This window comes from Fusarium oxysporum, chromosome 5 (genome assembly GCF_000149955.1).
Source record: "Fusarium oxysporum f. sp. lycopersici 4287 chromosome 5, whole genome shotgun sequence".
In the NCBI taxonomy this organism is placed as follows: Eukaryota; Fungi; Ascomycota; class Sordariomycetes; order Hypocreales; family Nectriaceae; genus Fusarium; species Fusarium oxysporum.
Genome location: NC_030990.1, coordinates 4,731,881 through 4,754,463, shown reverse-complemented (window position 1 = coordinate 4,754,463; position 22,583 = coordinate 4,731,881). Strand labels below are relative to the sequence as shown.

Genomic DNA, 22,583 nt, shown 5'->3' with positions numbered 1-22,583 from the left:
TGTTGTTGAGATAGGAATTCATAGGTAGGGCAATAGCCTGTTTTATAATCATATGCTATGAAACCAGTAAACGCTTTTTACAACTCACCTCTAAATCATTCCCTCATGCCCACATTTCTGTGTCCTATCCTTCATACACCAGCACAGGCATTAATTCTAGCCTTTACCCTCAATCTTCACTCGAACCGATTGGTCATCTCTCCAATTCCCCGTATGTTTAAAGGGGTCAATGCGACAAACCCCATGGGGAAGGTTACTAAGGAGGCTGATGGCCAATTGGCTGTATAAGTAGTCTATGCTCAAATAGGATATAGCCCGATGCCCGATCCTCGAAGGCCTTTCGGAATGTGTGCATCGCACTAACTATCTAACTGGACCCGAGCTTGGAATTCAGTTCAGTCTTGTTCAACAAGGTCATCGGCATTTGTCGATCCTCAACCCTAGAGACACCGCCTACGAGAAATTGGGTAACGAGAAATTGGGTAACTATCTTCTGGACTAATATGAGTTAGATTCGCAGTACCTAAGATGATCAAACACACTGAGGTTCCAATGCAGGGCTACTCTATTGCATGTCTATTGCATTACTCAAGTAGCGTTCTCCTTTGATCTCGCTAACCTCATTAAGTCCGGAATCGACAATTGAAGGAAAGGCTACGAGATATTTCGAATCGACAACGGGTTACTTTCTCAAGACTCGGAGATGCTAATGAGGTGGCTGACCCAACAAAGCAAGTTCGAACTGAAAATATTTGATGCCCCTGCACTTGTTCTGTACCCCACACTTTGAATACGAGGATTTCCGTTGGGGGATTGTGGGGTAAGCCTTAGAGTGAAATAGCAAGAAGTCATAGATGAAGTCTAAAATCAGTGACATAGCATTGGCTCCGGACTCTCGGGACTCGGATGAAGTCTCGGCAAGTGTGAAGATTGAGATGGGTCTCCTAATTGCAACAAGACATATTAAAAAGCATAACGCAAAGCGCATCATAAGTTTGATCTTCCAGAAGCAGTGATTTTCTTGAGAAATACCACTGCAGCACCATCGCCAAGAAAATAGACGCTGATATCATGCTTCCAGCTCTCTTTTTGATTCACCACGGCGGCAGCTTCAAACGGCGTCATCAGTCCAGGAGCCCCTTTATATGACAGCGACGGGAGAAGTCTACAAGCCCATGGCGCTGGTCTGCTTGAGGTTAATGGCACTTACTACCCCATTGGGGAGAACAAGACAAGAACTACCAGCAATCCTCGAGGCAACCTATTCAACAGTGTGGCAGTATGTTCCTGATCGTCCCAAAGGCCAGCCCCTCAGCGTAGCTCACTGAAGGATAAATAGTGTTACAGTTCCAAAGATCTACTCTCGTGGGAGTTTCAGAACAATCTTCTGACAAACACCAATCCTCACCCAGATCTAGCGCCGGATCGTGTGATTGAGCGCCCAAAGGCTATATACAACGAGGAGACTGGCAAATATGTGATGTGGATGCACGTTGACAGTTCGGATTATGGGGATGCCGGGTCTGGTGTTGCCGTGTCTGACACACCCTGTGGAGACTATGAGTACCTCGGCAGCCTGCGACCAGAAGGCCACATTGCTCGCGATATGACCCTTTTTGTTGATGATGACAGTACTGCCTACCTTGTTGCTGAAGATAGAAGAGAAGGCACCCACTTCTTCCAGCTGTCTGACAACTATACAGTGGTTGATTCTTTGGCCGCTACCATTCCATATTCATTCATGTCAGCACTGGAAGCACCAGCTGTTGTGAAAACTGATGGAGTATATTACTTCTTCGGGAGCCGCTTGACTGGTTGGTCGACGGTACGTTCACATCGCTATCTTTCAGGTCTCATACGCTAAAGGCTTTCAGAATAACAACCAATATACAACGACCGAGGACCTCAAGGGATCGTGGTCCAAACCTGCAACCTTTGCGCCAACAGGCAGTAAAACTTGCAATTCCCAGACCACATTCGTCTTTCGAACGGCCGCTGGCAAATTCGTTTACATGGGCGACAGATGGAGCAAGAATGAGCTGGACAAGTCTGGGTATATTTGGGAACCGTTGGACATTGATGTTGAAGCAAGGAACGCTACAATGTCGTGCAGAACGACTTGGAAGCTGTCCGAAGTAGGACTATAGGAGACAGTATAATCAATATAGAAGAGTTTGACTCAAGAGGGTTCTATGATGAACGTGCCATGTATTTACTTGATTCAAATACTTTCTAGTACAAATCCGTATGACTCAGGTTTAACCTTGACTAATAAATCATCCCGCACACCAGGTCCACACGTAGCGCTACCAACACCAGCGACCCTCGGACTCAGATTAAGAAGTGTCGCGTCTTCGCGAACCAGATCACAAGGATGCTTTGCGTTCTCGACAGTCTGATCTGACAGACGGCCGCCAGTCCAGTTGAAGGTGCTGGCATCAAGTCTGGAAGCTTTGATTCCGTGACCATCTGCATCCACAAGGCGCACCCAACGCGTTTCCATTCTGTTTCCGTTCCCTTGGGGCACATCATATGGAACTTCGAGGTCATCCACAGCCGAAGACCAAACTCCGATGGCTTGTGAGTGTTTCTTATCAGGGTAAGACTCGCCCGGACCGCGACCGAACCACGAGGCTTGGCTGAGACTCTTGGGCAATCTGATGTTCAGACCAACTCGCGGTACGTCGACTGGGAACACTCCCTTGGGCTTGAGGTCAAGGTTTATCGACAAGAAGCCCTTTGATGATATGTGGTAGACAGTGTGAATGTCGTATCCCCATCCCAAAACCGGTGGCGCAAAGTAGGTCTTGGTCTCGATACTGACACCTGAGCCGTCTTCGCTTTTCTCGACTTTGAACGACCTCAGCTGAGAAGTCATTCGGTGAACACCATAGTCCTTCCATACGCTGACCGCGCTATCCTTATCGTTGTCTGTCGGCGCGCGCCAGAAGCATGGATAAATTGCTGCACGAGTGACTGGATCAACTTCGAGAAGGTCTGATCCGCGAGACCATTTGGTGATGTAGCCTCGTACACGATCGAAATGGATATTCCAGTCCGAGCCGGACACTTCAACCTTGGTTCGGGTTTCGACAACCTTGACACTTCCAGAGGAAGCTGACAGACTGGCGGGACTACTGGGTTGTCTGTTGGCGGAGATCTTATGCTGGAAACATGCAACTTCATGCGAAGCTGGTGCCCACGAGGTAGATTCCTTGAGAGCAAAGGATACGCTCAAGAAAACTTCCTCGCCATGATCTGAGTACTGGGTCAGGTCGATGGGCAGATCAAGCTTTACAGTATTCCATGGTTGGGCGCTTGGAACTGCAAGTTTTCCTGACTCGAGGAGGGATGCCCTAATTATCCTTGGTTAGCTTCGTCTCTCTGTAGTTGAGTGCTGTCTTACTTGTCGCCATATGCCTTGATGGCATACTTCGCCTCCAAATGGTCCAGGCCGATAAAGTCATACTCATTAGTGATGAACACCTTGCCATCCTCGTACTTGAAGTTGATGGGTTGGAATACTCTCTTCAGCTCAATCAGGCCTGGGGTCGGTTTGTGCTCGCTATTACAGAGACCATCCATGACAAATGTGGAATCGTTTGGCTCGTCACCAAAGTCACCTCCATAAGCATAGTAGCCGTCCTTGTGCAAGAGGCCGTGGTTGGCCCATTCCCAGATGAAACCACCCTGGAGGCGTTTGTACTTGCGGAATGCGTCTTGGTAATCATCCAGACCGCCAGGGCCATTACCCATAGCGTGAGCGTATTCGCAAAGAATCACGGGCTTCTCCCACTGCCCATCCTTGATCCCGTCGATTTCAACATGTCTCTTGAGTCGATCTTGATCAGGATACATGTAAGAGTACATATCAGTCTCTTGTGCTTTGATGTCGCCTTCGTAGTGGATAAGTCGGTCATCGATACTTCGTGCATACTCGATCATCGCGACGTGGTTGACACCGTAGAAGGACTCATTGCCAAGAGACCATGAGAAGATACAAGGATGGTTCTTGTCCCTCTGCATCATCTGTACCATCCTGTCGAGGTAGGACTCTCGCCATTCGGGATTATCAGAGGTAAATTGGGCTGCTTTAGGGAAGAACTCTTCCTTGCTTCCCTCGTAATCCAGATATGGAGCAGGCGTGACGTGCTGAGTGACAACATCATAGAAGCCATGACACTCTAGGTCAGCTTCGTCCATGACCCAGAATCCCAGCTCGTCAGCCAAGTCATACAACCAGGGCTGGCCAGGATAATGACTTGTGCGGAGGGCATTTATGTTGTGCTGCTTCATGAGCAGCAGATCTTGCTTGAGAAACTCATATGGAACCGCCCTTCCATGGATTGGATGATGGTCATGTCTGTTCGTGCCCCGAAGGAGGATCGGCGAGCCGTTGACTGTGATCAGGCCATCTTTCAGTTCGACCTGACGGAAGCCAACGTTCTGTGTAATGGTCTGAATTGACTCTCCTCCCTGTGTCTGGAGAGAAATCTCGAGCTGGTAAAGGTATGGGCTTTCGGCAGTCCACTTCTTTGGATTTGAAACAGGAAGTTCAAACTTGACCTTACTGTTGGCATCGACAGTCTTGCGTGTTGAGCCAACTTCGATACCTGCATCTCGAAGAATAAGGAGAAGTTCAGGTGTTGATGGGTCAGGCTGATTCAGGGTGACATCGACTTGAAGAACGGCATTCTCGTAGGTATCATCGAGGTTTGTCTTGACAAAGAAGTCTTCAATCCTGTCTTGTCCAGGGAGTGCCAATAAAGTCACATCACGGAAGATACCTGATAGCCACCACTGGTCTTGGTCCTCGATATATGACGCCTCGCACCATTGATAGACTCTCACTACCAATTCGTTATCGCTGTCCTTCTTGACGATAGCTGTGACATCGAATTCGGCAGCATTGCGACTCCCTTGCGAATATCCGACAAAGGAGCCATTCAGCCAGACGTGATACGCGCTATCAACACCATCAAAACGCAGTCTGAGTTGAGATGTGCTATCCCATTCAGTAGGAACCTTGAAGTGTCGCCGGTAGGTTCCCGTGGGGTTTTCAGTTGGTATGTAAGGAGGGTTTGACGGAAACGGAAATTGGACATTGGTATAGTGCGGATGACCATGCCCTTGCAATTGCCAATGGCCCGGGACATTGATCTCAAACCAAGTCTCTTCAGAGCTTCCGTCCTTTGGGGGGTATTCTGAAGCTTCTAAGGGCGTTGGAGCGTATTGGAAGTCCCAAGTTCCATTGAGCAAGAGATGCGTAGGAGGTAACCAGTAGGCCCTGGGAGCAAGCCTATTCCTCTGTATCACCTCGAGATTTTCGTAATCTGGCTTGTCCATGGTTGAATCTATCATAGAAAATTGACCCTTGCTTAAATGAAAACTAGGGCTTGTTTGTATGTGCGTTGAGAAACAATGGAGTTATAGGCACACTGATAAAACCAGAAACCTGCCATGGAGTTTGGTGATGACAATCGGTGGATTGATTGAGGGGACGATAAGATGAAGGCCCCCACTTTCGCCGAAAAAAGCCGGCGAGCCGACCTTCCGCAGCAATGGCTCGAGCGAGATGCGGGAAACCCCTCATTTGCGAAGCTAGCATAAACACTATAGGTTAGATGGCCGAGTTTTCACAATAATCAGCATAATGAGAATCTAAGATGGGAATGCTTTGTGAGCAATTACTGCTTTCTTGAAAATTGGTATTAGTTGAACCTAACTTCAACAAACTGCATACAGAATGTGCATATCGCCTTCCAAAAGCCTGAGTTGATTGGGAATTTCTATCCTAGCCTGTTGGCTTAATATGTCTCGCTGAAATATCACGATCTCTCATTGTCAATTGACCGAATTATTATTTCTTAATACTGAAGACTCAATTAATTATACTCTGGCCTCGGCTTCCCACATAAATTGATTGCCCCAATCTTCCTATATCGACCCTCGCTTCTCAGTCTCGATAACTTGAACAGTCTTTTCCGTGTTCTTCAGAACCTCTCCGACCAGTCTGTCTCCCATCTCGGGACCATCGAGCACCAATGCTGTCTCCTCCAGGCTCAGGCCACGCGTCTCAACAAACAGGAAGTAGACGACAAGAGCCTCTACAGCCAACCAGACATCGTAAGTAATGTAATACTTCCAGCCCGAGTTCGTGACACCAATTGGGTTGGCGTATTGGTTGAAGATCAGAGCGCAGGCCACGAACAGGTTGTACAAGACAAGGCCTCTTGCACGAAGGTTGAAAGGAAGGATTTCAACAACATAAGTGACTTGGAGAACACCCCAACCTGCTGTGAAGAAGACATTGAAGAGGAAGATCATGGCAAGAACACCCTTGGCGATGCCACTTGGGCCTCCAGTTCCGTCTTCATTGAGGTCGGTGGACATCTCGTAGGTCGCCTCAAGGGCGGTCCAGACAACATAGGTTGCCAGAGAACCAAGAGTCGAGAAAAGGAACAAGGCGCGGCGAGGGATGCGGTTGACGAGAAGGGAAAACACAACACCCCAGAACAATCCCCAGACGGTCAGTAACGCATTGATGAGTGTCTGTGTCTCCTGAGATCGGTAGCCAATCGAGTTGAGAATCAAAGTCAAGTAGTAGCTAATCAGACCATTGCCACTCCATTGACTAAAGAAGCCGACTGCGAGAATGATGAAGAAACGATGGCGATTACCCTTGGTCTTGAAGAAAGATAGGTAGCTGGTGGAACTCATAGCGTCGTTCTCCAAGCGAATGGCAGTTCGTATCTCCTCCATCTCGACAGCTACTGCGGGATTGCTGCTGTCTCCGTTGGCGTGATACTTGATAAGAAGCTTCTCGGCCTCAGGCTCGCGCTCTTGGGCTACCAGCCATCGAGGGGACTCGTCGATGAGGAAGCATAGACCAAGCTGTAAGAAACTGGATAATGCTTGAAGGATGGAAGGAATGCGCCAAGCCCAGTCGCTGTTGATTCTGAAGGTGCCGTAAGTGATCCAAGCTGCAGAAAGAGCACCAAGACCCCAAAGAGTGTTGTAGATAGAAACCATAGGCGCTCGTTGAGTGGGATACGCCAACTCCATAATCAGAACAGGCGCAGCTGTAATGTTCAGAGCCAAGCCGAAACCGAGAATACCTCTAGCAGCAATGAACATTCCCGTATTCCGGGCTCCACCTTGAAGACCAACACCGAGAAGCATGATAGTCGCTCCAACAACAAGGCCAGGGCGACGACCATATTTATCGCAGAACCAGGCACAAAATGGCAAGGCTGCGAGTTGGCCGATGTTCTGAATTGCGTTCAAGCTGAAGTGGGTTAGGTTAGTTATGGAGCCAAGAGACTTGACAAGGTGCCAAGATTTAAGCCTCAACGGTCAAGACTTACATGGCGAGTTTATTGGCATCGGGATTGTTGAAGGATGCCTTCCACGTATCCAAGCTCTGCAATCCATTCATCATACCTAACAAAGTGGTGAGTAAATGTGAGCTGATACCAATTGATTAGGCTGAGCACTTACTTCCATCATAACCAGTAGCATAACTGGAGATGAGCGAAAGACAGAGAATCGCATTGAGTTTGAGGATGCCCTTGTTGGTCAGCCAGCCAAACCAGCCAGCGGCCAATTGGTCGTCGAGGGCAAGTGAAGCCTGTGCTTGAACCATTGTGATGCGATGATGAGACGAGGTTTGACTGGAGACGTGCAGAATGAGAGAGGGGAGGCAAGGTAGCATTATCTACCATCTGAGCCCGATACCGTATCTCTTGTGGGCCGGTGTTCCCCGCGACGTTACTATTATCGGACCCCCATGGGGCGAGCTAGCTTAGTCCCCAGAGTGCACGCGACCATGATAGACAAGGATGGAAGTGATTAGCATCGGAGAGTCCACCGAACTTTGCCGGAGCCAATCTCGAGCCGTTTTCTAGCCTGCGAGGTTAGTGCTATCATCTGATCAGGGTCCAACCAGGCACTCGGAGCCGAAATTCCAAGCGAAAATAAGTCCCTCGTGTTGGGTAACGAAGTTAGAGTTTGGACTTTTGACATGCATGCTCAAGGAATTGGACCTGAGTCATTACAGTTGTCAGGCCCCATTCATCAATAAGCTGGCATAGATGTGTCCTTTTAGCTACAGCAGTACAAAAGAAACATTTCTTCAAGAAACAAGTACAACACAAATGAACGGAACAATTGCGCATCAGTTCCGTGTTTATCCACTCAGAGACAGAGATTGTTGAACCTGCATGAACTTTTGCAGCCCCATCAACAGCTGGGGCCGCTATCAAGTGTGGAGTAGCCGTTCATCAGCTGTTTCCTAGCCTGATTTATCTAGTCTAGACGATGAATGGCAAGGTCAGAATGCGGAGAAGTTCCCAAGAGGGTCAAAATCGCCGGTGTCATTCGCCGGTTTTGCCCATCCCATCCCAAGGGTCTGGAAACGATCTGGGGAAAGACGCTGTTGATCAGGAGTCATGTTAAGAGGGGCTGATTGTCCACTCATTTCTCTGTCTTTCGGGTTACAGGTCCGTTGTCTGTTTTTGCCGTATCACTTCAACCTGAGACATTCAATATGGGTCTTCTTTCACTCGCTACCACTTTCTTGGCCTTTGGCTCTGCGGCGTCTGCAGCGAGCCTGGCCAAGCGCAACAGCAATAGCCAGAAGCTTACACCAGGTTTGTGTCATCGTTCTACTTCGTGCAACTTGTGTTGACAAATTCTACAGCTGCACAGAGCCTGTTCGATTACTCTATGCAGGTATCGGATTCCCGTTATGACTCAAGCTATGGTTATGTCTGGTACCAGGACAATGGTCAATGGTCTGTCCGCTTTACGGCCTGGCACATTCCAGGACTGCTGCATCGCGCCAAGGGCGATGATGTGAAGACTGCTGTCAAGGCCATCGAAAATGTGTAAGTCAGATTCTCACCAGCCCCAACAAAATCAATTGACTGACTTCGATACCAGCTTGGCAAACCAGCTGAACAGCGACTTCAACTCGGCTTGGTATGGTACTTTCAAGCTCTCGCCGGATGAGCCTGACCCTACCCCTAATGGCCCTCTCTACCCTCCTACTATCTACGGTAGCTATGATCCCAACTGGAGAGAATTTGTCGGGTAAGTCACAGTAATTCCTTGTCAGTGATGAACTTTTATGCTAACTTTTTTGCCAGTACCCAGCTTATCCAAGTTGTCGAGGAATTTGGCCACCTTTTGCCAGCTGGCCTTGAATCTCGCATCGAAGATGCTCTTGAGGCTGCTGCAATTGGAGGAATGCGTCGCAATGGATCTTTCCCGTTGGATGACAACCTGATTCTCGGTTACTCCAACCCGGGCATCATGCGAGCTCTAACCACTGGCTGGGTCGGAAAGCGCAAGAACAACAAAGTTCTCATCAACTTTGCCAAGGAGCAGGGCAATGATCTCCTGAAGCTTTTCAAGCGCGGCGGCCAGAATGCCTTGTCTGAGTACAATGCACCCAACTACTACGGTATTGACATTTGGGCTCTTGCGGCAAACATTGCATATGGACCCAAGGATGCTCCCATGACCAAGAACTCAGTTTACATCCTGCAAGAGATGTGGAAGGACATTGCTGCTCACTACAACCCTTATCTGGGTAACATGGTCGGACCATACGATCGTGCCTACAGTCGTGATGCCACCACTCATTCTCAGATTCTTTCCATGGTTCTCTGGGGTGTTTATGGACGCGGTGTTGGAGGCCAGCCTCCTCTCGGAGAAGGCGATCTCCTCTACGATATCGCACAAGGTGCTGCGCTTGCACTTGTCATGGATGTCATCGCGCCCACAATCTCCAAGGACGCTCAGGCCATCATCAAGTCCAAGGGCAAGTGGAAGGGTACACGGTTCATCAAGAAGACCATCTACGAGGAGCTTGACTCGAACAACCCCCGCCACGTTACCTCTTGGATCAGTGCTGAGCTCATGATCGGCGGCCAGACCGTCAGCGAGACCAAGAACAGAGGCAACCAGTATGTCCCAGCCATCGTGCAGTGGGCCTCCGATCCTTCGCACAAGCCTTACCCGTACATGGGCTTCTTCTCGCTGTACCCCAGCGCTTCAACCTTGAACGCAAAGGCCGAAGCAAACAAGTTGACAGTTTCTTATCCCAACACTACTCAGGATGGAACAAACATCTTCACTTTTGCTCTTACTGGTATTCCTCCTTCTTGGACTCTTGGCGGCAAGAACGTGGTCAAGGGCCTTGAGAAGCTGCCATGCCTTGATGTGAACGTCACTGCACCAGGATTAGTAAAGCAGGATGTTGTTTATGGAGCTACACTGAGGGATCACTGGATCTACAACATCTCGTACGCGGTGCCTGAGGGATTCAAGGGTACTCCTAGCGTCACTTTGGACATGACTTATACATGCTAGAATGACAAGGGGCGGGATGCAACACTGAGTAATGGGGTTATTATGTTTCTGTCAGATTATTAGTAGTGTAACATAGCATGTGTCAATAAAGAGGAGTTCGGAAATTTAGAGTTCATCTGGTTCGGTTCGCGACTCATGTACCAAGGGGGGTTCTTTTTGTGGCGTTTGGTGGTTCGCCGCATTTTATCATTTGCCGATAAGGAGCTAACTTGAAGTTGTTAGTGTCCCTAACCCAAGGGGCCGGAACCGCAGAATGGCCGTAGTATCCCGGACCAGTGACTGCCATGAAACTCTGTTTGACTCGGTTTCCGCACCGGCAAAGTTCGGGCTTCTCCCTTACTTCTATCATACTCCAATGACACAATAGATAGTTTAGCAAGTGATGGAGGAGAAGTGTATAAGTTATAATTGCCAGTTGATTATGGATCGAAATGTAGACTGTGTGCAAGTTAACATTATCCATCACATACTATTGTTCAAATACCTATCCACATTTTAAACCCAAGATGCGTCTCGTAATACGCGAAGGCCCCCAAGAGGCATCTCAATACATCTCTGACTACATTATCAGTAAGCCTTGCCTGCTTATATAAGTCTCCAGTCTAGATTAAACAAGATATGCTGATACTGCAATGTTTCAGACCGCATTCGTGCTTTCAATCCTACATCCGAAAAGCCATTCGTCCTCGGCCTTCCTACCGGAAGCAGCCCTCTCCATATATACAATGACTTGATCAAAGCATACAAAGCTTCCAAGATATCCTTCCAGCATGTCGTGACATTTAATATGGACGAATACGTCGGCCTACCCCGCGAGCATCCCGAGTCATACTACTCTTTCATGCACCACAATCTCTTCAAACACATCGATATCCAACCAGAGAATATTCACTTGCTCAATGGGAATGCCCCTGACCTCTTCGCCGAGTGCTTGGCTTATGAGGATAAGATCAAGTCATTCGGTGGCATCGAGCTCTTCCTCGGAGGTATAGGAACAGACGGTCATATTGCTTTCAATGAACCAGGCTCTAGTCTTGTCAGCCGAACTCGAATCAAGTCACTTGCATATGAGACCCGGATTGCAAATGCGAGATTCTTTGACAATGATATCGAGGCAGTGCCCGACATGGCCTTGACTGTTGGAGTACAGACTGTCATGGATGCACGAGAAGTCGTCATCATTGCCACTGGTGCCTCGAAAGCAATTGCTATTCAGCAAGCGGTAGAGGGTGGAGTCAGCCATCTTTGCACACTCTCATGCCTCCAGTTACATCCAAAGAGCATGGTGGTGGTGGACAGAGACGCTACCCTCGAGTTGAAGGTAAAGACAGTGAACGTAAGTACCCAACCCAAGTTGTCTCCATCAACAAGACTGACGAATACAGTATTTTCACGGAGTTGAAAAAACTATCAGGCAGAGGGAGGTCTCGGGTCACCTTCCTCCATCACCCACACTGACAGCTGACGGGGACGAAGACGGTGACCTGAAGCCTGATAACATGGCATCACGTATAGCGCCTACGATGAGGGTTCGGTCTGTGACGTTCCCTGTTGGAATGTGAGGTCAAGTTTCTAGGTAGATTGGAAGTTTTATTTATCCAGGAAATTGTATCTGCTGCAAATTTACTTGATCGAATAATTGCCAAGAGTAATCAAATGTGGGGTCCATGACTGTTGGATGGCCTGGCTGCACGTAAGTAAAATCGGGCGTGCTGATATCTTGGAGGCTGTCCTCTAGTCGCGCAATAAGCTTATCGCAAAGACTTGGCTTGGGTTCGTTCTTTTGTTTTAGAATATCAAGGTGCAACCTGATGTTTCTCATGTCTAGAAAACGGTTAGCGCTTGAACCGAACATATACGATAATGCTTACCATCTATCTCTCCCACTCCCCCTTGTAATCCTTGCAGAACGATCAATGCCGCCCACGTTATCATGATCAAGTCCCAGTTAGCCCAGATGGAGTCATCATGCTGGTGAAGCTTTAGAGTCGCCCTCGCTGACAGGAGGAGCTCTTCCTGCTCATTTGACGTTATGCTATGCGCCCAAAGATTGCCGCTTCTAGCAGGATGGTAGATTGATAGCACAAGTAGTCGATGCAGGACATATTGACGAAGAACCAACTTGCTGCTTTGGTCATCAGGTTCTGTCATCTTCCCCTTGAACTCCTGAAGCCAGTCATCTAGTTGCTTTGCCCAATCTTTGATAAGTATTCCATCAATGGCAGTGAAACTTGTGGCTGAACCATGGTAGCTCAGGCTAGATTCCTGGAAGCAGGACCAGATAGTTGGTAATCTTCGCCCAGTAAAGTGACTCAACCCGGTATGCATCATACGGGAAAGCTTATATAACTGATCCAGTGGTGACATGCGTAAAATTGGAAGCGGTGCTTCAATGGGAATCACTGGACAGGACAGATAAATCGATGAGTGCTCCAAGTCAACGATCTGAATGCCGCTGAATAGTTTGCGCCATTCTCTTGACGTGTCATCAACATGAGCAGGGCAATAGTCCAGCATCAGCCGGTAGCCAATGGCAATCCAGTTTCCAGTTTCCTTTATATTACCCTCTGTCAGCAAACCAGCAAGGACTATACCAAGGACAGTCTGGAAAGCCCACTCCTCTTGGGAGACAGTTGACTCTCGAGGTGTCCCAATCTCACTGCTGGGTATGCTCAGTTGAGCGATGGCGTTGCATAAAACGGTGAAGAATTGGGGAGCAATTTCTAACACGTCCGGTGGCCCACGACTGCTTGAACAGTAGAGAATGGATGCAAGTAGGATTGGCTGCGGCGTCGAAAATGTTTGCTTGTCGGGCATGAAATGCAGCCCTGGCATCCTGTCATGAAAGCTGGAACAAATACACGTTACTAATGACTTTTACAATGGAAAGAGAGGAAACGTACGAGGACCAGAGTGACTCAATAGTATCACGTTGCCAAATCGATGGTGGCACGGCTGGGGAGCACCTCTGTAGGAGTACAATCGCATTCCAGAGTGGTCCATCGGGGGTTGGCTCTGGTGACTGCTCGGAAACAGCAGAGAACATTCCCACAGCACCAAAATCCATATCACCATCAGCTACAATGGATAGTCTTTCCTCGACAACCTTTAACCTAGATAGGACATTGTTCTTGAAGTCTAGATCCAGAGTCCCTGAGAGCGAGGGTAACTGAGCTGCATTCGCTCTGGGCACAAACACACAAGGAAGTCCTGCTCGGCGACATCGACGACATGCTTCACTGCTACCCTGGAGGACGCATTTCATCTTTTGCTTCCGGCAGTTTCAACTCTCTCCTGTAAAAATTCTTTCTTGGCACGCACTGTTAGTGCGGTGCTAGGAGCGGGATTTTCTGCAGGCCACGCGACCACACAAAAACTGCGGGGACGCTATCGGCTCCCTAACAGCAGTTTTCAGAGAAGGAATTTTGGAGAGTTCGCCTTCTCTGACAACACCTTTGTCGGATCTAATGGCGGCACCTCAGAACCAGAACGCCTTAGATATCGGAGGGCGATGCCCCGGGCATTCGTAGCGACATCCTTCCGATCAACGACGCCGATTGCGATGGGTTTTTCTCCTTTAAAGGCAAGCCGCACCGTCGGCCTCTGATCCCTTCCCGAGGTTTTTCCCTGCCGCCGCGACAGTCGACTACGAGCTACAACTTGGTTACTGGAGATTGTGGACTGCGTCAGCAGATGTAGTGATGCGCGAGAGAATTCTGGTCGGTGGAAAAAGTTCGACAATAGATTGCCCTCGAACCCGCTGACGGGTGACGGGCTTGAGAAATACAGCACCTTTTGTGCCATTGGTATGCTGGATGGTGAAGGAAGCGGGGTATCCTGTACCTAGCTAGCTCAGCACGTCTTTTGCTCCAGTAGGAGATTTGGCTTCGTTACAGCCACCCAGACGAAAAATACACATACATACATACATACATACATACATACTTCCGGCAGTTTACTTGGCAGCTTAATCAGCATTCGATGTCTTGGGATCATCTGGTGCCCAATAGGTCCAGAGACAGGGGGGTACCCACTGCAAGCCTTGCGGGCCTTGAGTGCTGAAGCCTCATCTGGGGCGTCGCGGTCCAGAGGACGGGAATCTTCGCCGAATGTCATGGTCGAGTGTCAGAGTGGACGTGGATGTCTGCTCTGCTCAGTGGATGTGCATATGCAAAGTGGATGAAGCAAGAAATGTGCGGGGAGGAGAGTAACGGCGAAGTGACCGATATTTCCCTGGTGTCTTATCAAGCTAGTCACCCCTGGTCTAGTACAAATGTGGCTACTCAATCCGGCGTTGGCCGCTACCGGGCCGGACTTTGCCGCGAAGCCTGGCGATGGGATTGCACCATTCTGGTCCATGTGGATTGAGCTGACTGCGGAATTATTAACAGTTTTGGTATTAGTCCTTGACCTTGCCTCTACAATGCGTACCGTACTCATTGTTTCCATCTTCACGTATTCTTTTGCTTGTCTTGCTTTGCCATGTTGGAGGATGGCTTAGGGGACAGCCAGCAGGCAACTGTTCAATCGGTTGCCCAAGAGTTCGAGGTTTGGAGCGAGAAAATACAGGAGATAACGAATTACTTTGTTAAGCAGATAAGTATGTATTGTGACTTGCTATCTCGTGTATATCTACTGACCCAACCTATCAGAACATGGTTTGAAGGACAAGCATGCTTATCAGATACCCTCTTTTGTCACACAAATCCCCAGTGGCCGAGAGAAGGGCCTTTTTCTTGCAGTCGACTTGGGCGGTACAAATTGTCGAGTTTGTGCTGTTACCCTTCATGGCGACTCGACTTTCGATGTGTTTCAAAGGAAGCACCTTGTCCCTCATGATATTCGAGTGCATTCAAGTCATAAACCTCTATTCCATTTCATCGCCTTGAAGATCCAAGACCTTCTTCGTGAGCATAAGAGTAGTGGGAGTAGTGACAGTTCCGAGGCATGCTTCAATCTTGGCTTCACATTCAGCTTCACTTGTGAACAGACATCCATTTCTAGCGGCACCCTCGTTCACTGGGACAAAGGATGGGATATCCCAAGCACCCTGGGTCTAGATCCTTGCGCCTTACTACAGGAAGCGATTGATGAGATCTCATTACCAGTGCGAGTTCGCGTTTTGGCCAACGATGCAGTCGGAACGCTGCTTACTAGAGCATATACCTCGAAAACAAAGAACTCTACCTTGGCATCTATAATCCTCGGGACCGGCACAAATGCTGCGTATATTGAGCGCATGTCAAACATCCAGAGACTCGATACAACGGCCGATCGCGCACATCACTCTAATAGTGACGGGATCATGGTAGTCAACACGGAATGGGGATCATGGGACGACGGGCTGAAAGTTCTTCCTCAAACACGGTTCGACACACTCGTCGATGAGTCTTCTTCAGATCCTGGATGTGGTCTTCTTGAGAAGATGGTCTCCGGCATGTATCTTGGGGAGCTACTGCGCTTGTCACTCTTGGACCTGATGCGCCACGGTGCATTAGACATGTCATTTCCGGATGGAAGCCCCGTTTACATACATATGGGTATTGAAAGCGCATTCTTGTCCAAGATTGCAGAGTCAAAACCAGAGAATTCGCTGTCAGCTTTGTCCTGTATCACCGACACGCTAGTAGCAACAGGTGTGACATCGAGGGACTTGCGAACTATCCAGATGCTGGCTACTGTTATCGTGAAACGATCTGCTCGATTGGTGGGCGCTGGTCTTGCTGCAATTCTCATACAGTCTGGCAGGCTTGATGCTTCAGGTATGTCTCAGAAGACGGGTCTGGGAGCTCATACACATCAAATACAAGACAAGTCGACATCAACGCAGATCGGCAGCCGGCGGAACACCTTGACTCGATTTATACGGCGAATGTTTGGCTGCATACGCCCAGAAGAGCCATCACCCATTTCGACAAGCGGATCGTCATATGACTCCAAAGACACCCTCGAGTCTTCAGAACTGGCAGATGAGGTGATTGATATCGCGGTCGATGGCTCACTTTTTGAGTTCCATACTGCTTTCGAGAGCTTTATGCGTACTGCTCTGCACGACGTTGAAGCAATTGGGAAGGCCAACGAAGCAAGGATAAAAATAGAGCTTACAAGAGACGGTTCTGGGACTGGTGCAGCACTCATAGCTGCAGCTGCAGCATAACATATGCATATTGATATAGAAAGTTGAATAGATATTGACCAAAGGAATTTATAACCTTGGTTCTCCTAATAATTGAGATCCCTCAGGAAGCTTATCCCCTTTCCTCAGATAAGAGCTGCATCTGTACAGCATTCTTGTTGTTGCCGAACCCAGAGAGAAAGGCCAAGTGTACATATGCTGCTCTTGGACGAAGTCATCCGACACCACAAAGCCAGCTACTCTATTTCGCAGGCTTTAGAACAAAGTTGTCGAGCTTGAGTGTCAACTTCCCGTCTCCGTTGCCCGTCTCTTGACCTGGCACAATCCAATTGATGACCAAGGTACATTTGCCAACATTAACGTTATAGGGTAGTTTCATCGAGAGGTTCACCCACTGATTCACCTTGTGTGTTCCTCGCTGCACAGGATACCCAAGTGAACTGTTGAAAGAATTGGGTCCAAAGGAGAGTGTTCCTACTTGGCCATCGCCCGCGCGATCGTAGACCCAGATAGTCATTGCAGGGTTGCGGGGATCCAGGCCCTGAGCTGCACCCTTGGGGAGGTACATGGACCATGAAAGCTCGTACTTTCCAAACTTGCAGTTGGTGAAGTTCTGTTCAAGTCTACTGAAACCATAATCATTCTGTGTCTTGGCAAGGCCAGAGATCTGGAGAGCCTGGTCGCTCTTGTAGCCAGAGGCGACAAGTTTCTGGCTTGTGAGCTTCGGATAGTACGGGGAATAGACCCATGGTTCTGGCTCATGTTAGTGGGTTATTCATGGGCAGGTGAATTCACCTAGTATTAATGGAAGAGTTTGGGAATTATGTTGCTGGTTGTCGACTAGGCTTACTAATGGATTTTGACTCGAAGCCGGCGTTTTTGAGCAGGTTTGAAGGATTGGTGCAAGCTCGCTTATCAAGAGACGAAAAGAGGGAGCTGAATACTCCGGAGGGTGCAGCCAGAGCTGAGGCAGCAACTGCCAACGAGTAGAGAAGCTGTATTTTGACCATAGTGACGATTAGACGATGCAGACTTCGGGCTCTGTCTTGTCGCAGTCTCCAACTAGGGAGTGAAATAATACTTTGAACACTTTTGCAGACCACGCTGTCTTTATAAGAATTGCTAGGCATTGTTGTTAACTCAAGTCAGGCATGTGAGCTCGTGTTTTTCTCGTGGCTTTGGTCTCGATCTGTTTGGGCGTTGATCGAGACCTTCACGGCGTTCAGCTAGGCCAGATAGTGACATATAGTAACACAAGCTTGAGAGGCTATTGATAACTAGCTTGTCTTGCATGCCAGTTCAGGAACTTCAGCTTTCCACCTACTGGCTACCATTTTGTGCTAGTTAACATTAATTACACAAAGAGTTAGCGCACTCCAAATGATCAGCTGATTGGTGAGTGAGTGATTCGCTTTGGATAAGGGAAATCATACTAAGATAAGCGTTGCCAAGGGTCCAAGCTGACCCGGACTATAGATTCCCCGATAATTTGTTTATCTTTGGCCCAAAGTGGGTTTATGTTGTGCTTGTATTAGTAGTTGACATCTGCTCATTGCTTAGTAAGTTTTACCAGGAGTCATCGACCTGGATGTTAGTGACATAAGCTGGGTTATATTCTTGTTCTGTTTTCTTAGTGGTGGTTCCAAGGGATCCAATCCGTTCAGCAACATCTTCCGTATTGAAATGGTTGGGGGGTTACAGATGTTACAACAACAAGCATATATGATGTAATGAACAGATTAACACCAAATCTCTTTAAACAATCTCTAAGTCAAATAGAAACGAGTCACCATGATATATCAGTATGTGCCTATTTATTTGTAGAATAATGGTAGGCTGCAGCGAATACATTAGAAATCATTAGAGGCTACCGGGTAGTATCCGAGAGTGACCAGACTTGACCTCGGATGGAACCCGCAAGCAATGCGGGGCGTACCAGATCCACCAATCGGAATACAGAGATATGGTTTCCGTGCACTTGGATCTTGGAATTCCGTTTGCGATTGGCAATTCCGATACGTTAAATACATTCTGAGATGACCTTTTGCGTGACAGAGGAGGACGTTCTTTTTACTCACTGCATTGATATAGATTCCCAATCAACTCAAGCAATGTCGAAAGAATTTTCCGAGGAGGATATCGCTGTGCATAGCACACCGCATGACCTATGGCTAGCGATTAATGATAAAGTCTATGACTTCACGGATTTTGCACCAGATCACCCAGGAGGTGCCGAGAGTGAGTTGTCAACAGCTTTCTGACATCGCCGCATTCTTATCAATTAACATGCGAAAGTCCTCTACCAGTATGCTGGCAAGGATGCGAGCGATGAATATAACAGGTTCCACGCGCCGTCATTGGTACAGAAAGCACTGGATGCCAAATATCATCTCGGATCCCTCAAAGTGTCTAAGAGCAACAAGGAGAAGCAATCGGAATCCAATGGGCAAGCAAAGAACAAACCAAGAAGTCCCAATGAGAGACCTCCTCTTCGCGACATAATCAACTTGCACGACTTTGAGAATGTGGCATCAACAGCACTGGCAAAAAAGGAATGGGCGTATATCAGCGGAGGAGCAAACGATAATCTCACCCGTGACGCGAATGCCTCATTCCTCGGACGGATCTGGCTACGCCCAGCAGTGATGAGAGACGTTCAAACGGTCAACACCACAACTGAGCTATTCGGATGTAATCTCCAGTTGCCAGTATATATCTCACCGACTGGTGCGGCCCTGACGGGTGGTGAACAAGGAGAGCTCGCATTAGCCAAAGGAGCAGCAAAGACGGGCATCATTCAGACACTGGCGACACCCTCATCTTTTCCGCATGAAGATGTTCTTGACGCCACGCCGGAACGAGCCTTTTTCCAGTTATACGTGAACAAGAACCGAAAACTGTCAGAAGACATGCTGAAAAAGGTCACAAAAACCGGCAAGATCAAGGCACTCTTTGTCACAGCAGATTTACCCGTCGTGTCCAAGCGAGAAGCTGATGAGAGGGTTAAAAGCGAGAACGCCGGACCAGGGGAAGATTGGAAAGGATCGGGACTGGCACGTCAGACGGGCTCGTTCATCGATCCGTCTCTGAATTGGGATGATATCACTTGGCTCCGTGCTCAGGTCGACGTCCCAATTGTTATCAAGGGAATTCAGAGATGGGAAGATGCTAAACTGGCTATGCAACACGACGTACAAGGTATTGTCCTCAGCAATCACGGAGGTCGCGCAGCAGACACAGCTCCTCCGGCAATTTTGCTACTCTTGGAGCTTCACAAGAACTGCCCCGAAGTGTTCAACAAGCTCGTCGTGTTAGTTGATGGCGGATTTAGAAGAGGTTCCGATGTACTCAAAGCGATCTGCCTTGGAGCATCAGCTGTTGGTCTTGGAAGACCATTTGCTTACTCAGTAGGCTACGGCGAAGACGGCGTCGAACATGCCTTCCATAGTAAGTCACCATCACCTGGAGTTCAAGAAACACTGTTTCGGCCTGGCCGGTACTGACATTATCCAAGTTTTACGAGACGAGTTGGAAACCGCGATGCGTCTTTGCGGCTTGACGGACTTGGCAGATGCCAGCCCTGACTATGTAAACACTTCCGATGTAGATCATCTTGTCCGCGTTGGAGGACATCCTTACGCCCGAAAAGTGCGGAGACCAGGTTCCAAGCTTTGATGAGGTCACGACAGAACAGAGCTTGGGAATAGCCGTGCGGGTATCGACATTCCGAGAAATGCGCATGGTTCTTCGGCAACTTCACGATCGATTATCCTTCCGACCCGGCATAAATGGCGTGGCTAAGTTGATGAGGTTGCAATATCGGTACAGAAGAGGGTTGGGTGCTGAGAAGAATGAGGGGAATGGGTTATATTAGATCTGGGGTTCAATATCTGTGCTTAGTTTGCATTTTGCCACCGGGTAAAATACGTAAAATGAAGGAGGCTTGTCAGGTTCAATGCCGAATTAATTGACAATTTACTTGGAAGCTGACCGTTTATTAGTGATATCGACTTGTGGATCTCTCTGTGGAGCCACGGCATGAGCGAGTAACCATTTCTGAAGGATGAAACCGGTCCCAGTTTAACCGCTTGCACTGCAATGCCGGAGGAACAATGCCCGGATCGTCAAATAAAGTCAAAGCTGAACCTCAGAATGGCAACATGTCATACTGAGTCTCCGCATTGTCGAACCACGTGGCACTGATGCCGAAGTTCCAGATCAGGTCCCGGCTGTTATCAGCTGCCCTGTATCGTTGACCCTCTGAAATCACCCGTCGAATCATGGGTTATTCCGTCCGTTTGTGGTTTAATTACTAGGGGCACAGGGGGTCGCGAATTTAGCCTGAAAACACATAGCAGCGTTTCAGGACATCTTCCCACTGGGGTCCAAGGCCTGATTGATCTATGCAATCCTGTGATCTTAAGAGGAATAGTTTCGGGCCGGCTCAAATGGAGAATATGTTTCCTGAAACAATACCTCGTTCATCATCCCTATATAAACACTCCTTGGCACCAACAATTAATATTGCCTTGTCAATCACTTCTCTTTCTTCACTTTGTATATATCTTTTCGTACATATTCACCCACAATGAAGTCATTCCTCAAGGCAGCTGTTAGCACTTTCCTCCTCGTTGGCACCGTTGCCAGCGCTGCTATTGAGGACCCCGTTGAGCTCTTCAACCGCCAGGCAGCTGGTGTTGTCATCCGCCAATGCAACAGACCCGGTGTCCTTGCTCTCGCCTACGATGACGGCCCTGGACAGTACACCAGCCAGCTCGTCGACATCCTCAACAACGCTGGTGCCAAGGCCACCCTCTTCCTGACCGGCACGCTCTACGGCTGCATCTACAACCAACAGGCTGCCATCAAGAAGGCCTACAACTCTGGCCACCAGATCGCCAGTCACACCTGGACTCACCCCCAGAACTTCGGAAGTCTCAGCACCGACCAGCTGAAGCAGGAGATGCAGAAGGTGGAGCAGGCCTTGGTCAATATCATTGGCAAGAAGCCCGCCTACATGCGACCTCCCTACCTCGCCACCGGCGGTAACGTGCTGCCCACCATGCAGCAGCTCGGATACAAGGTCATCACCGACGATGTCGACTCGGGTGACTGGAATGGTCAATCGGCACAGCAGAGCCTGCAGAAGTTCCAGCAGGCTGGTGCTGGTGGAAACGGTCACATTCCCCTCATGCACGAGACCTACGCCAGCACGGTGCAGACTCTCACTCCTGCGTTGATCAACTGGGCCAAGCAGAACAACCTCAAGCTCGTCACTGTTGGTAAGTTTGGAAAAAGAAGGCCAGACGATACGAGAAGAGTTGCTAACGATTCATAGCTGACTGCCTTGGTAACGCTGGTGGTGCTTACCAGTCTGGAACCTTCAACGGCAACGGACAGAACTTCTGTTAAGTTACCCATTAGCATGACTGCAGAGCCAATAGGGACAAGTCCTAGCGTCCAATTTCACGATAATGTCCCAAGTTGAGAGGTGGTTGTTTGAACAGGGTGTTTTAAGGTCTAGTGATTCAGTAGCCGAGCTACATCACAATGCCAAGTACATATTTCTTTCTGCAAATGAGTTTGACTGGTGTGACATATGTGCATGAAGGCATGTTATACCAAGATGAAGGTGCTTACATAGAGAACGTAATGATTCCAGACCCAATGGGCCAAAGGGGAATCCGAACCCTCTGCCTCTGCTCGTATTGCTACTTAGGAACATTGTTATAGATGGGAAATGTTAAGTGTCCCATGTACACAGTCATTACAGCCAAAGCTGCCCAGAGTAAGGGAAGCAATTACTCATTGATTCGATGGGTGAATGGATCAATCTTTCATGCATAAGATTACCATAGACTGCAGACATCTGTGGACCCAGGTGTTTGTCTCACACTTGAACCCTTCTGCTCATCGTCACTAGAATAACCGTGATCGTCAGCGATTGAAGCACTGGGGTTTGAATTTGGAAGAAATACGTAATCGATACTCAAACTTTTCCAACGATATCAATGCACCACGTCAACGTCTTGCTTCCCTCACGTTATTCCATGATAAATTGGCGGAGCCG

The 22,583-nt window shown here is 48.5% G+C and overlaps 12 protein-coding genes across 12 annotated transcripts; 7 read left to right on the top strand and 5 right to left on the bottom strand.

Moving 5' to 3' along the window:
- Nucleotides 1-1,145: 1,145 nt before the first annotated feature.
- On the top strand, nt 1,146-2,147 carry FOXG_18358 (uncharacterized protein; the record flags this gene model as incomplete). Its single annotated transcript, XM_018398431.1, has 3 exons — nt 1,146-1,279; nt 1,348-1,825; nt 1,875-2,147. The coding sequence occupies 3 exons, from the start codon at nt 1,146-1,148 to the stop codon at nt 2,145-2,147; spliced, it is 885 nt and encodes a 294-aa protein (XP_018236245.1).
- Nucleotides 2,140-5,479, bottom strand: FOXG_02604 (beta-galactosidase). The gene is made up of 2 exons (XM_018380066.1): nt 3,407-5,479; nt 2,140-3,356 (listed from the first exon to the last, which is right to left on the bottom strand). Exons 1-2 carry the CDS (start codon nt 5,359-5,361, stop codon nt 2,222-2,224), a joined length of 3,090 nt encoding a protein of 1,029 aa, XP_018236244.1. The 5' UTR covers nt 5,362-5,479; the 3' UTR covers nt 2,140-2,221.
- A 371-nt stretch (nt 5,480-5,850) lies between these two features.
- FOXG_02603 (uncharacterized protein) lies at nt 5,851-7,664 on the bottom strand. The gene is made up of 3 exons (XM_018380065.1): nt 7,501-7,664; nt 7,368-7,443; nt 5,851-7,288 (listed from the first exon to the last, which is right to left on the bottom strand). The coding sequence occupies exons 1-3, from the start codon at nt 7,643-7,645 to the stop codon at nt 5,938-5,940; spliced, it is 1,572 nt and encodes a 523-aa protein (XP_018236243.1). The 5' UTR covers nt 7,646-7,664; the 3' UTR covers nt 5,851-5,937.
- An 884-nt stretch (nt 7,665-8,548) lies between these two features.
- Nucleotides 8,549-10,377, top strand: FOXG_02602 (uncharacterized protein; the record flags this gene model as incomplete). Its single annotated transcript, XM_018380064.1, has 4 exons — nt 8,549-8,651; nt 8,702-8,888; nt 8,944-9,093; nt 9,150-10,377. 4 exons carry the CDS (start codon nt 8,549-8,551, stop codon nt 10,375-10,377), a joined length of 1,668 nt encoding a protein of 555 aa, XP_018236242.1.
- Nucleotides 10,378-10,883: 506 nt separating this feature from the next.
- Nucleotides 10,884-11,939, top strand: FOXG_02601 (glucosamine-6-phosphate isomerase; the record flags this gene model as incomplete). Its single annotated transcript, XM_018380063.1, has 3 exons — nt 10,884-10,947; nt 11,019-11,713; nt 11,763-11,939. 3 exons carry the CDS (start codon nt 10,884-10,886, stop codon nt 11,937-11,939), a joined length of 936 nt encoding a protein of 311 aa, XP_018236241.1.
- FOXG_18357 (uncharacterized protein) lies at nt 11,874-14,315 on the bottom strand. The gene is made up of 3 exons (XM_018398430.1): nt 13,281-14,315; nt 12,249-13,225; nt 11,874-12,201 (listed from the first exon to the last, which is right to left on the bottom strand). Exons 1-3 carry the CDS (start codon nt 13,640-13,642, stop codon nt 11,972-11,974), a joined length of 1,569 nt encoding a protein of 522 aa, XP_018236240.1. The 5' UTR covers nt 13,643-14,315; the 3' UTR covers nt 11,874-11,971.
- Nucleotides 14,316-14,517: 202 nt separating this feature from the next.
- Nucleotides 14,518-14,745, top strand: FOXG_18356 (uncharacterized protein; the record flags this gene model as incomplete). Its single annotated transcript, XM_018398429.1, has 1 exon — nt 14,518-14,745. One exon carries the CDS (start codon nt 14,518-14,520, stop codon nt 14,743-14,745), a length of 228 nt encoding a protein of 75 aa, XP_018236239.1.
- FOXG_02600 (uncharacterized protein) lies at nt 14,745-16,631 on the top strand. Its single transcript, XM_018380062.1, has 2 exons — nt 14,745-14,977; nt 15,030-16,631. The coding sequence occupies exons 1-2, from the start codon at nt 14,860-14,862 to the stop codon at nt 16,532-16,534; spliced, it is 1,623 nt and encodes a 540-aa protein (XP_018236238.1). The 5' UTR covers nt 14,745-14,859; the 3' UTR covers nt 16,535-16,631.
- A 123-nt stretch (nt 16,632-16,754) lies between these two features.
- On the bottom strand, nt 16,755-17,523 carry FOXG_02599 (uncharacterized protein; the record flags this gene model as incomplete). Its single annotated transcript, XM_018380061.1, has 2 exons — nt 16,755-17,266; nt 17,364-17,523. The coding sequence occupies 2 exons, from the start codon at nt 17,521-17,523 to the stop codon at nt 16,755-16,757; spliced, it is 672 nt and encodes a 223-aa protein (XP_018236237.1).
- A 1,021-nt stretch (nt 17,524-18,544) lies between these two features.
- On the top strand, nt 18,545-20,530 carry FOXG_02598 (uncharacterized protein). Its single transcript, XM_018380060.1, has 3 exons — nt 18,545-18,751; nt 18,809-19,960; nt 20,028-20,530. Exons 1-3 carry the CDS (start codon nt 18,550-18,552, stop codon nt 20,186-20,188), a joined length of 1,515 nt encoding a protein of 504 aa, XP_018236236.1. The 5' UTR covers nt 18,545-18,549; the 3' UTR covers nt 20,189-20,530.
- Nucleotides 20,531-20,660: 130 nt separating this feature from the next.
- On the bottom strand, nt 20,661-20,795 carry FOXG_18355 (uncharacterized protein; the record flags this gene model as incomplete). Its single annotated transcript, XM_018398428.1, has 1 exon — nt 20,661-20,795. One exon carries the CDS (start codon nt 20,793-20,795, stop codon nt 20,661-20,663), a length of 135 nt encoding a protein of 44 aa, XP_018236235.1.
- An 81-nt stretch (nt 20,796-20,876) lies between these two features.
- Nucleotides 20,877-22,089, top strand: FOXG_02597 (uncharacterized protein). The gene is made up of 2 exons (XM_018380059.1): nt 20,877-21,795; nt 21,852-22,089. The coding sequence occupies exons 1-2, from the start codon at nt 21,102-21,104 to the stop codon at nt 21,923-21,925; spliced, it is 768 nt and encodes a 255-aa protein (XP_018236234.1). The 5' UTR covers nt 20,877-21,101; the 3' UTR covers nt 21,926-22,089.
- The last annotated feature ends 494 nt before the right edge of the window (nt 22,090-22,583 follow it).

Bases quoted from the DNA above. Each gene is read 5' to 3' on its own strand.
- FOXG_02604 (XM_018380066.1), bottom strand. From the start codon at position 5,361: ATGATAGATTCAACCATGGACAAGCCAGATTACGAAAATCTCGAGGTG. The intron at 3,357-3,406 runs GTAAGACAGCAC...AAGGATAATTAG, and splicing joins ATCAAGGCATATGGCGACAA to GGCATCCCTCCTCGAGTCAG.
- FOXG_02603 (XM_018380065.1), bottom strand. From the start codon at position 7,645: ATGGTTCAAGCACAGGCTTCACTTGCCCTCGACGACCAATTGGCCGCT. The intron at 7,444-7,500 runs GTAAGTGCTCAG...CCACTTTGTTAG, and splicing joins TGCTACTGGTTATGATGGAA to GTATGATGAATGGATTGCAG. The intron at 7,289-7,367 runs GTAAGTCTTGAC...AACCCACTTCAG, and splicing joins GATGCCAATAAACTCGCCAT to CTTGAACGCAATTCAGAACA.
- FOXG_18357 (XM_018398430.1), bottom strand. From the start codon at position 13,642: ATGAAATGCGTCCTCCAGGGTAGCAGTGAAGCATGTCGTCGATGTCGC. The intron at 13,226-13,280 runs GTACGTTTCCTC...TATTTGTTCCAG, and splicing joins ATTGAGTCACTCTGGTCCTC to CTTTCATGACAGGATGCCAG. The intron at 12,202-12,248 runs GTAAGCATTATC...ACCGTTTTCTAG, and splicing joins GGGAGTGGGAGAGATAGATG to ACATGAGAAACATCAGGTTG.
- FOXG_02600 (XM_018380062.1), top strand. From the start codon at position 14,860: ATGTTGGAGGATGGCTTAGGGGACAGCCAGCAGGCAACTGTTCAATCG. The intron at 14,978-15,029 runs GTATGTATTGTG...CCAACCTATCAG, and splicing joins TTACTTTGTTAAGCAGATAA to AACATGGTTTGAAGGACAAG.
- FOXG_02598 (XM_018380060.1), top strand. From the start codon at position 18,550: ATGACCTTTTGCGTGACAGAGGAGGACGTTCTTTTTACTCACTGCATT. The intron at 18,752-18,808 runs GTGAGTTGTCAA...AACATGCGAAAG, and splicing joins TCACCCAGGAGGTGCCGAGA to TCCTCTACCAGTATGCTGGC. The intron at 19,961-20,027 runs GTAAGTCACCAT...ACATTATCCAAG, and splicing joins CGTCGAACATGCCTTCCATA to TTTTACGAGACGAGTTGGAA.
- FOXG_02597 (XM_018380059.1), top strand. From the start codon at position 21,102: ATGAAGTCATTCCTCAAGGCAGCTGTTAGCACTTTCCTCCTCGTTGGC. The intron at 21,796-21,851 runs GTAAGTTTGGAA...AACGATTCATAG, and splicing joins CCTCAAGCTCGTCACTGTTG to CTGACTGCCTTGGTAACGCT.